The sequence below is a fragment of the Sinohyriopsis cumingii genome, chromosome 10 (genome assembly GCF_028554795.1).
Source record: "Sinohyriopsis cumingii isolate HCF-2022 chromosome 10, ASM2855479v2, whole genome shotgun sequence".
In the NCBI taxonomy this organism is placed as follows: Eukaryota; Metazoa; Mollusca; class Bivalvia; order Unionida; family Unionidae; genus Sinohyriopsis; species Sinohyriopsis cumingii.
The window spans coordinates 103,812,259-103,825,030 of NC_142970.1; the positions used below are offsets into that span (position 1 = coordinate 103,812,259).

The 12,772-nt window shown below is 37.1% G+C and overlaps 1 protein-coding gene across 1 annotated transcript in view; it reads right to left on the reverse strand.

The window, feature by feature from the left end:
• Positions 1-969: 969 nt before the first annotated feature.
• Positions 970-12,772, reverse strand: part of LOC149790752 (putative methyltransferase DDB_G0268948) — a 38,831-nt gene continuing 27,028 nt past the window's right edge. The window contains exons 3-5 of the mRNA XM_089972817.1: positions 10,191-10,273; positions 7,227-7,349; positions 970-3,432 (exon numbers count right to left, since the gene is read on the reverse strand). Coding sequence (XP_089828943.1) covers positions 3,342-3,432; positions 7,227-7,349; positions 10,191-10,273 — 297 coding nt within the window. The 3' untranslated portion in view covers positions 970-3,341. The remainder of the gene's footprint in view (positions 3,433-7,226; positions 7,350-10,190; positions 10,274-12,772) is intronic.

Here is a 12,772-nt window from a genome sequence, read left to right on the forward strand (position 1 = left end):
AGTGGACATAGGTTCCTACCAAACAGATAAGGTTGGTACCTCAAATGTTTACTTTCTAAGGACCGTGTTAAGATACCCCGGTCTTCACTGAGTTGGAACTCTGCCCCTTTGAAGTTTACACTGACATGGGGGGGGGGGGGAGAGTGAACGAAGAAAGGTCGAAGTGACACTTTACAAGGACTTTTCAGGCTTGAATGCGATAAACTTGTAATGCTCAATGCATTGAACTTTAAAGTTCACTGGAATTCAAAATTCAACACTTCACATATTTATTATACAAATTAAAATTACAATTCCGAAAATTACGGTCTCCAAATATTACCCCCAAAAAATGACAATTTAACAATCTCAAAAAATTACATCATAGCAATACCCTCCATGATATTTGAGCTGAGTCATAGAGACTCGATAAAGAAAATTACATTACGGGTAAGATACACAAGGTAACTGTACACTTTCTAAAAATTCCTTACAAAAATATGACAATTTAATAATCCCAAGAAATTATCTAATAACATAAATACTAAAATTGGATTAAATCCCAGACTGGACTTTACCAATATCTGATACTAGCATAACTGTTAGTCTCAGTAAAACGAAATTCAGGATGACCACCCCATCAAGACCTGATCGTGTTCGATACAATTGTACACAAACCTAATGATATTACTCTACCATCTTATATAACTTTGCCGACCAGAATTACTAGACATAGGCACACCCTTTCATTTGTTTAGTTCCAGGCAACGGCCATTTATTATAAATATTCCTCTTTTCTTATGGCAATAGTATTGTGGAACACAAATCGTTGTTTTGACAAAAGTAGAACCCTTTAAATTAAACGTTTGGGATTTTTATTCTACTATACTTCAATTTTTCTTCCCTAAATAATACGCAAAGACGGACAACTGAACATAATCCTTGAGAGAGGGCGCTGCAGTAGATAATAGGTCAAAAAGCAAAAGTATAAAGAGCAAGTAAATTTTTTATTAAGCTCTCTGAAGCAGATTATGATTATTGCATGTATAAAATTCCAGTCTACTCCATTTTGTCAATAAAATCTCAAATGATACAGATAATAAGCTTCAGAAAGTATAATGGACACACACACACACACACTGTTGTTTCCGATTTTCAACAGCAGAACAAATTTGCCACTCAAGAAAACACAATTAAATTTATTTACTCATAATTTTTTAGCAAGGATCTGTGTAACACTCATGAGAACCCAGAATACAGTCTTTAGAGAATTATAAATATTGAGAGGTATATTCGGAAATATTTGTATTTCTGTAAATTTTCAGTCCAATGCTATTGTCACACTAATAAATTCAAAGAATCCTTTTTTCTGAATTCAAAAATATTATCTCCGAGAATTACGTATTGTAAATATTCAGATTTCATTATTGATCTCCACGCTTTTCAAACAGACGTTTATTACGCTCATCATATATGAAGCCCAAATGTTATTAAGCTGTAAGTTCTACTTTTTATATCACCATCAAAATATAGCATAACTAACAGGAATATATTAATCAAATGTGTATCATTTACAGTTGTGGTTATAATTGTGATTGGATATGGTTTTGAATTTTAATTCACCATGGCATGAGTTTATGGCATAGTCCTGCGTTAGTTATGTCATCCATCAACATTGCTATTGGAACTTATTCCCAAAAACCATGGAAACAGTTTTAATCAAATAACGCCGAGAGCTTGAAGGCATGACGAGCTATAAAGTTTGTACAAATGGTGCCGATCTACCATCAAATATCGCTACCGTTTCTAAAAATAAAAGTCCCAAATCTACAGCTTGTTTTACATGGTTACTGCTGTCATTTGGTGCTTTCTACGTCAACTAAATATTTACCCTGATGATTTCCTTTAGCTTCAAGCCTAAGATACCATGTTCATGCAGTATTGTTCTCTTATTTATTTTGTGGTACAGCTATTTATTTGTATTTTTAATAACGATAAGATAGCTATTACGCATACGTCTACACGCAATCGCTACAAAAGCTAACATTATTTAACTTGAAAAACTTGATTTGCAGGCCTGGAGCTGCTATTTACAGACTTCTCATGTGAACAAGAGACATATGCAAATGAATTGAATATATGCCTAATTCATTTAAAGACGTCTTTGTTTACATATTTGTTGAATCAATCCCGATTTAGAGGTCTCTTTCTATTAGTGAGATCTATGATCGAATTAATCTCTCTTATTCATTTTGCAGAGGTATCCAATTGTATTAAGGAGGGTTAAAGTTCAACTAGGTGTTGGTGAAGTTACATGATATAAGCAGTGGACGCCAACTGCCACAGGTGTTATCATTTAAGTGGACAGAATCTAATCACAGCATAAATTAATAGAGCATGGATAGGGTACTAATGTAGCCATGAACGAAACATAAAGAGAAACTAACTGATCTCATTCTCACATTTTGTTTCATTTTGCCACTAAATTGATTATACATAAGCGTCTGTGACATTTTTTTTTTCAGTGCATACAGACTCCATATTGCTATGCTCTTCCTTAAAGTATGTGGACAAAAAGGCATGGAATTTTTTATTGCGAGTTTTTCTTCGCATACACACTACTAAATGTCCACGATAATTCATTACAGAAACCGGGACATCACTATTACCATAGCAGACCTTGGGTAGAAACAATGATGTCAGCCTCGACCCCCGTCAGCCTCCTTGCTTTAAGACATAAACTACGGCCCAATCTACGTATCCACCAGCTTGATTCTTTTTGCACTTTATGACCACAATCAAGCTCACCAAAACTGCCGAACAATGGTCAACTTAAACACACGACTGTATAATAGGTCACGGGTTAGTGACAGATGCAGGCCTGGCCCTAGGGCAAGATGAATGAGACAACCGCCTTGGGCCCCCCACTTTCAGGAAATCAACTCCGCAATAATATTTGTTTGTTTGGGGCCCCGCTCATCGCTTGCTGCCTTGGGCTCCGCACATCCTAGGGCCGGCCTTGACAGATGATACATTATATTAATCGCTGAGTGCTTCTGGTATGAATAGGTTTCTGCAAGGTTATATTTTCTTTATGATTTTATGAGAAAATATATTCAAACACAAGATTTTTCAACTTTGATCCGTTTGCTGTGTTAAAAAGTGACATAAAAATCTTATGTTGGATATGTCTCGCAAGATCATGTTTGTGGTCAGATGTCTGTTTCGAGACAGTATTTTGTAAGTCACATTAAAATAAAATAAAATTACATAAAATAAAGTTTCTCGTCTGGATTGCACAGTTAGCAGTTCTCAGAATCGTATATAGTTTCAGTCGCCAGCCAGAATCACGAAAAGGCCTTTCATTTCCGGCATAGTATCAGAACGTAATCGTAACACAGACGCATCGTTCTTGTTTCCCCTGTCTTGTTGTCGTAATAAAATTTTCTCAACCTGCAAAATATAATTTTTCAGAAATTCATACTCAGCCAGTAGAAGGGGATATGAAGCTGTATACTGCGTTCCTTCTCACAATTTGAAAAATGTTAACATGCTGCTCTCTCTCTCCCACCCCCCTCAATTGTTAAGTTTTTTCTGCTCAGTCTTTCAAACAAGCTCACCTACGTATACTCGCATGCCCTATCTCTCTCTCTATCGGTCGACACCAATACCCAGTCTCAGTTCACGATAACACATTGATGATAGATAAGATGATGCTAAGTTACTTTTCAATACACACACCAATGTGATTTGGTAATTAATTATAATGTTACGCGCACACGGGTATTTACTTGACCGAGCGGTTGTCAAACCCTGGCGCGATTCTCGCTAGAAGTCATAAGTTTACCCTGACTTTCCAAAGACTTCCATACAACTTCAGTTGTAAATTAGAAAGCCAGACGTGTCCATTCTATACCTAAATTTTCCTCTAATTAGTGCAAGACCACAGATAAAACAAACTGCCAAATATATATCAACCGCACATCTGCATGTTTTACCTCCATCATGTTTCCGTACCGCCAACCGTTCACGCCTTAGAAAATATGAGTACCACCTAACAGTGGGAACTATTTTAACTCCGCCACCTTAGGCCAGTCAATGTATGCTTTCCAGGCACATTTCGCCAATATAACTGCACCATATTCGCCCACATGGCGGCATAAACGGTGTCTGCCAAGTCCCTTCTTATTTATTCCCTTGTGTGATTTACCGGTTTCAATACCGTAAATCTGTCCTTGCAGTCACGCCACCAATGTATACCACTAGATTTTAATATGGACTATTTTACGACAGGGACATTTATTCGGTTTTGGCCGGAATTCACTACTAGATAGACAAAAAGCAAGAACTAAGTAAGAATACCTTGGCTGAATGTAATTAAAACTTTCCGCTAAAATGCGTTTTATTTTCTATTGTACTATTGAATTATCTTTCGCTCTTATGCCAATGCTGACCAATTCAACTCTAAGTCTTTAATGAGGGCACGGCGAGGTTTCATATATCTATCTATCTATCTATCTATCTATCTATCTATCTATCTATCTATCTATCTATATATATATATATTGCCTAACCTTTAGAAGCTCTAAGTGCTTTGTATTAAACAACACCTATAACATAATAAAAAAGAAGAACATATACAATGACATGATTACAAAAAACAAACACCATGAAATTAGAAAACAAAAAAAAAAACATGCTGAAAATATTTAAAGTAGGAAACATTATTAGGTCTTTAAGTTTGTTTTTGCAGTCGAAATAGGTGAGTTTTAAAGTTCTCTTGAATGGGATCAATGTGCCTATGTGTCTAAGTTCAGTGGACAATTCATTCCACGTTGCTGGCCCTGGTATGCAAAAGAACGTTGTCCATATGAGTTCGTTTTCGCAGAGGGAATAACGAGTATACAATTGTCAGAAGAGGAGCGTATATCTTGCTGGTGTGTACACATGGGTAAGGTCGGATAGGTATGTTGGACTGGAGGCCGTCAGTGAAACGTAGGACAGAGAACACATTTTGTGTTTGATTCTGGATCGAATGGATAGCCAGTGTAGGGTACAGAGCAGCGGGGAGGTGTGCTCTGATCGTGGCACTTTATGAATGATCCGAGCAGATGTGTTTTGAACTTCTTGAAATTTCTGGAGTAAATATTGAGATGAACCAGACAGAACTGACTTCCAGTAGTCAACTCTTGAAAGTACTAATGAGTACACAAGTGTTTTAGTTGCATCAGCTAAGAGATATTTGCGAATGGAGCTGATGCGTCTCAGCTCAAGATATGCAGCCTTGCATATGTTCATGACATGTTGATGCAATGTGAGAGTACTGTCCATAGTAACACCTAGGTTTCGTACTGACTATGTGAATTTAATGTTGGTGTTGCTGATATTTATTGTTTGAGGTAAAGGATGTGATTGAGAAGTCTTTGTGTTGTAATCAGAATGGCCTCAGTTTTATCATCATTCATCTGCAGCTTCTTACATGTCATCCATGATTTCGCATCAGAAATGCACCTCTCTACACCTTGGATGGTAGCATCAACTTCAGTTGGGTGGCTAGGTTTATATATTTGGGTGTCATCAGCGTACAATTGGTGAGACAATGGATGATGATCTATCACACTTGAGAGCGGCTGAGTGTATAGAATGAAGAGAACAGTTCCAAGAACAGACCCCTGTGGAACACCACAACAGAAATCAACTGGGTTGGAGTGTATTCCATTTCCGGACACAATTTGTGCCCTGTTGACCACGTAGGACTTGAACCACAGTAAGGCTGTTATCAGGAATGCCAAATACATGCTGGAGACGGTGAAATAATATAGTATGATTTATTGGGTCAAAATGCTGCAGGCAAATCAAAGAGGGTGAAGACTCTAATCTTTCGGCTATCCAAAGATGGGAGAATGTCATTAACTACTTTTAGAAGAGTAGTTTCAGTACTGTGGCAAGAGCGACACGCAGATTGTAAATTGCTTAAAAGACTCTTTGAATTCAGATACGATAATATTTGGGATAGATCAACTTTTTCAAGCTAATCTCTAATAGTCTGTACTTTGTCACGAAGAAATTTGCAAACATGTCCGGAAGGTCGATTGTAGAGAAGGTAGCCGGAAGTGGTGTACATTTGTTCCTTGACATTAGCTTGTTAGTAATCTCGAAGAGCTTTTTGCAGCTGGAACTTTCCATGATCTTAGTACTGTAGTGGACTGATTTCGCTGCATGGACTATGTTTGTGACGTTCTTCTTAGCGGCTTCATAGATTTGCTTATGAATAGTGAGTCTGGTGGAAAGCCAGAGCATCTCAAATTTACGGCGGTCTCTTTTAGCAGTGCGAAGCTGGTCCCTAACACTGCTATACCATGGTGAACACTTTTGAATTGATACTCTGTGTTTTGTGGCTGGGGCATGTTTGTCGAGCAATGAACGCAGGTAGTTATTGAGTTGTTCTGCTGTAGGAGGTAAGTAAATTGTTAGGTTTGCTTGGATGTTATGCATTAGTTTGGTTCTATTTATCATCGGAGGTTTCTCTTAGTAGCAGATAAAGGTGGAGGGTTAGGGACTGATACGTCAAGATGTCATGTAATGCAGAGGTGATCTAATGCAAGTTCGTGGGATACCAGGGAAGACCGTAGAATATTATCATCAGGTCTATGAAGAATCCAGTCTAAAATGTGATCATATTTATGGGTGGATTGGTTAACTGACTGTTTGATGTTGAAAACATTAATGGAATTTAGGAGTTTTATGTGTTGGGTTTCCGGGACAGTCAAAGTGAAACTTGAAATCTCGAAGAATAATCAGGCTGCCACCTATCGAATGTCTAAACTCCAGGAGATTCGGATATTGCTCCAAAAAGAGAGATTCAGTTAGCTCATTTCTTCTACAAGGAAGAGGGCAGTAGAGGCAGAAAAATGGACTGACCTTTGTTCCAGTGTGAGTGTGGTTGGATTAGTTTAAACGATGTGTGGTAGAAACTGAAATTTATGTAGCGGATAAGACGTTTGGTCATGGAGTTATTTTTGATGACAGGAATGAATTCCACCTCCGCGAGAGTGGCGGGGGTACGACTTGATGGAGTAACCGGTGGGTGTTAGATCCGCGAACTTGGGCTCATTGCCTGATGTTTTTAGCCATATATATATATATATATATATATATATATATATATATATATATATATATATATATATATATATATATATATATATATATATATATATATATATATCTGAAGTAGCTGGACTTACTTTTCTTCCAGGTGTCCGGCTGCATCCGGATTCTTGTCTGTGAAGCTCTGCCAAGCTGAAAGGCTCGACAGAAAACCAAGAAAACTTTCTACACTAGATTCAACTGTATGAACGTATTCTTGTCTGAAAATAAGAAATGCAATAATCGAACATCAGCGTTTATTTACTAAATACCTATCATTATACAAGTCATGATGATAGCTTTTTTTTCCCCTGAAGCCCACCTGAAACATTGTATGAGATGCGCACCTGATACAGGCGAAAAATAAATATCTCAACAACTAGAATACTTATATGGGAATATTCGAATAGGAAGCTGGTATTCAAATAATGGTTTCTTTCCACAGGAAGTTTTACAACATTTTTAAAAGAAACAAACAGGACGAAATGTACACTATGCAACGTTGACTTAATTAGTCTATATTTGAACAAATAAAGCATCCCCTTCTAAATCACCTGAAATTTGAATTCCGATTTGCAAGGTACAATTCTGAATAGTTACATTATACTCTTGAAAGAATAACATGAAATAAGGCAGGTTTGTAAAGAAAGTGGTATTGAATAGAGGTCACTTCAAAGTTATCATGGTATTAAATAGAGGTCTTGTCAAAGTCAACATGGTAATGAATAGAGGTCACTTCAAAGTTATCAAGGTAATGAAAAGGGTCACTTCAAAGTTATCATGGTATTGAATAGAAGTCTTGTCAAAGTCATCATTGTATTGAATAGAGGTCTTGTCAAAGTCATCATGGTATTGAATAGAGGTCAATTCAAAGTTATCATGGTAATGAATAGAGGTCACTTCAAAGTCATCATGGTTTTCAATAGAAGTCTTGTCAAAGTCATCATGGTATTGAATAGAACTCTTGTCCAAGTCAAGGTGGTAATAAATAGAGATCATTTCAAAGTTATCTTGGTAATGAATAGAGGTCACATTAAAGTCATCATGGTATTGAATAGAGGTCACATCAAAGTCAACTTGGTATTGAATAGAGGTCACATCAAAGTCAACATGGTATTGAATAGAGGTCTTGTCAAAGTCAACATAGTAATGAATAGAAGTCACTTCAAAGTTATCATGGTAATGAATAGAGGTCACATCAAAGTTATCATGCTAATGAATAGAGGTCACATCAAAGTCATCATGGTATTGAATAGAGGTCACATCAAAGTCATCATGGTATTGAAAAGAAGTCTTGTCAAAGTCATCATGGGGTTGAATAGATGTCACTTCAAAGTTGTCATGTAATGAATAGAGGTCACTTCAAAATTATCATGGTAATGAATAGAGGTCACTTTAAAGTCATCATGGTTAAGAACAGAAGTCTTGTGAAAGTCGTCATGGTACTGAATAGAGGTCATTTCAAAGTTATCATGGTAATGAATAGACTTCACTTCAAAGTTATCATGGTATTGAATAGAGGTCACATCAAAGTCATCATGGTATTGAATAGAAGTCTTGTCAAAGTCATCATGGTATTGAATAGAGGTCAATTCAAAGTTATCATGGTAATGAATAGAGGTCACTTCTAAGTTATCGTGGTAATGAATAGAGGTCTTGTCAAAGTCATCATGGCATTGAATATTAGTCTAGTCAATGTCAAGATGGTAATGAATAGAGGTCACTTCAAATATATCATGGTAATGAATAGAGGTCACTTCAAAGTCTTCATGGTATTGAATAGAGGTCACTTCAAAGTTATCATTGTAATGAATAGAAGTCACTTCAAAGTCAACATGGAAATGAATAGAGGTCACCTCAAAGTTATCATGGTAATGAATAGAAGTCACATCAAAGTCAACTTGGTACTGAATAGAGGTCACTTCAAAGTCAACATGGTATTGAATAGAGGTCTTGTCAAAGTCAACATGGTGATGAATAGAGGTCACTTCAAAAGTTATCATGGTAATGAATACAGGTCACTTCAATGTTATCATGGTAATGAATAGAGGTCACTTCAGTCATCATGGTATTGAATAGAGGTCAATTCAAAGTTATTATGGTAATGAATAGAGGTCAATTCAAAGTCAACATGTTAATGAATAGAGGTCACCTCAAAGTTATCATGGTAAAGAATAGAGGTCACTTCAAAGTTATCATGGTAATGAATAGAGGTCACTTCAAATTCAACATGGTAATGAGCTGAAGTCACTTCAAAAGTTATCATGGTAATGAACAGAGGTCACTTCAAAGTCATTATGGTATTGAATAGAGGTCACATCAAAGTCATCATGGTATTGAAACGAAGTCTTGTCAAAGTCATCATGGTATTGAATAGAGGTCTTGTCAATGTCATCATGGTATTGAATAGAGGTCACTTCAAAGTTATCATGGTAATGAATAGAGGTCACTTCAAAGTCATCATGGTATTGAAAAGAGGTCAATTCAAAGTCAACAAAGCCTTTAAGTATCAATCAACCAGATCTCTGCAAATTACTAAGATGTGATTACACGCAGTACCGGATTACCCATTAATCACACTAAGCACGTGCTTACGGCACCAGCCCAACGGGGGTACCAGAAAAAATTCAAATTAAATGTTGATGATAAGATCGAATGAAGTATATATGAATGAGCATTTGGATGGAAATCTTGATAGAAATAAGTGAAAACAATCATGGCTTAGATCCTCTTTAATAAAGTCAACTACCAAATTCAATTTCGCTTTCTCATAACATTCTTTAATATTTACTGAGCGCAAACGAACTTTGCAACAGACGATACGGACGGGCGTGGTTTATACAAAGTCCCCCACCCCAACGGAATATGGTAAAGGCATAAACAAATTCTTAATTGATATATCACATGGTCATTAAAATAGTTTAGCACCATTCCAATCGATACAACGTAATTAGCGATATCGCTTAATTAGCGATATCGCGTAATTAGCGATGCATAAGTATCACTTGAAAAGCTATTATCTTTCAGGCACAATTATTAACAGGACTAAAACATGCATATACCTTTTAACATCTTGAAACGGAAATTGCACTCCAGCATATTTATCCAATGAATGTTTGATTCGCGGGTCCATAAACGCCATCAACTGAAAAGGAATCAAGGTTTATAAATTATACGATTGTGAGTACCAGGTAACAAAATCAGTTGCTATTTACCCAACTTTTCTTCTGCTTAACTGGCAAGTCAGTCTTTATTGCCATATTTATAAATAAAAATATTAATTAAAGTTATTATAGATGTGTGCAATTAATATCCAATATTTATTAGAGCATTAAGCCCAAATTTCAGGCTGACTACATGTACGGACCTTTCCGTCGTAGACTGACCACGTGTACGATTGTTTCCGCATTATACAAGCTTTCTTACGTTACAGGAATGACAACGGACGAATTGTATTATAATCAAAATTTGCATTAGTAATCTGACCGTTTTTATTTAATTCCAGCATTTAATTAATGCATCAATTTCATCTCAAATGTATCATGCTTTTTACAATACTGCAAGATCATGGGACGAATTACAGAAAAAATCACTAATTTTTCTGTTTCTATGCTTTGTTGCTTTTGGGTTTGTTTTTGGGGGGTTTTTTTTGGTCCTTTTGGGGCTATTTTGCTGCAGATTTCTTAAATGATTTCCTTTAATGCTGATTATGTTTCTGAACTAAAGATATAAGTTAGTCTCGTGTGTGGTCAGTCTGAAGTTTGATCGGTATCATACTTGAATTATATTTGTACTAAATATTAATGTAAAATGAAATGAATGACACGTCATGGATTTTCAGATAACATATATGATCCGCCTCTCAGTTATCAGATCTGACTCTACATTGGCATAGAAAATTAGGCAACAAAGTCATTATTATTAGTGTGATGTGAGGGATAGAGAGAAGTCAAAGAGCATGGTTCATGATACCTATAGCAAAAGCAAACTACAAACTCATTTTTTTCCAAAACACATTTTTTATTCAAATAACTCACAACTAACAATCAACAATTTTTTATCATTAACCAGTCAATTAACTAACAAACATTTTTTCAATAACTAACTATTTATTATGGACATGGTTGACAACGTTGTGAATGAAACTGAGATTTGCACTGTTGGAAGTCATTGGGCCATTGATGGACAAAGGCAAAAGATAAGCATAATGATCAATAACTTATCGATCTACTTTCTCATCGTTTCTAGAAGAATGACGATCAAAATAAGTCACTAAATGTTCTAAAGAAAATCCCAGACTGCGATGATGCAGAAAATACACAATATTGTCCACACACCAATGAATCTGTGCCTTGTAATTTCACATTATTGAATCGTATTGTCTGAGCATTTCTTCTCATAAAGTCAATGACATCGTCTTCCAAAGGGGAAAATCCATACGAATCGAAATACTCCACACATCCTTCTTGAGGAAACTAGACGGCTACCCAGTGGGTTCCTGGGAGATGACTGTCGTCCGTGTTGATCACATAAGCTTGATGGTCTTGAGGTTTGCGATGAGACTCCAAGCTTCGTCCACATATTCGTCCAATTTTTCTTCTTGACTCAACATCAGACATTTATCGGGGATTTTCTTTTGAACCATTTGGAGAAGAACGTGACGATGTTTGCCTAAGCATTGTTTCTGGTGTTTCGACAAAGGGATCGTACCTTTCAAGACGTTCAAACAATATTCACACACGGTATCAATGACATCTTAGGAGGCCGTTTGAATGAGTTTTTTTCCACATGGGTGGAGAAGCTTTGGACAGGACAGACCACATGTCCCCATGTTTGACTAAACGAGGAGGCAGTCCTTTCCTTTTCTTTCCTCTGGGTTTAGAAGAGGGGTGTTTTCTGGGGGGTAACATCTTTGCTTGTTGGTTCCGGGACATTCACCAAAAATACACTGGCGTCGATGACTAAGCACTCGCTCTTTTATCTTGCTTTTTGACTATCGCTTTGTCATAAAGGTGACAATGTGTTTTCCAAAATCGCCAAGGAATCCTCCCTTTGGTGACTCATCTTTTTGTTTAGACGAATGTGTCTTTTCTTGAGGTAACGTCGATGCTTGGCTAAGCGTTTTGTCGGATGACGAGACTGTCCTTGTCTCTTTCCTTTTTGGACAGGAGAATGGTTATAGTGATGGTGTGCACGTCTTTGAGGTGACATCTTTGGGAGTTCATGAGCACAAAAAAAACCCCACTGATACCCATGTTTTGCCTCAGGTCATTTTTATACTGGAACGCGTCGCCACTGATTGTCTGTACGTCGTATCAACTTGATGACAGGCATCACACGTCGTGAAGGGGTTCGCAACGGGCTAAACCGAGCCAGTTCTTGCTTGGACAAATCCAGTAAACTCTGTAACATGCCCGATCTCTACTGGGCTTTGATTCTGCGAACAGGTACGTTGTGAACAGCTGCCACTGCAGCTAAATATTAGGAGGGTGTCACCACTGGAGAATTTCTTGGAGACACGGGCTTCCATGGTGTCATCAACGGATAAGTGGATGAACCTGAGGCTACCGGAGACGCGGTCACCGTCGTTGTAGGTCGTGGTTTGCGAATGTAAGGTTGTGTCCTGGCCGAAGTGCCTCTCTTG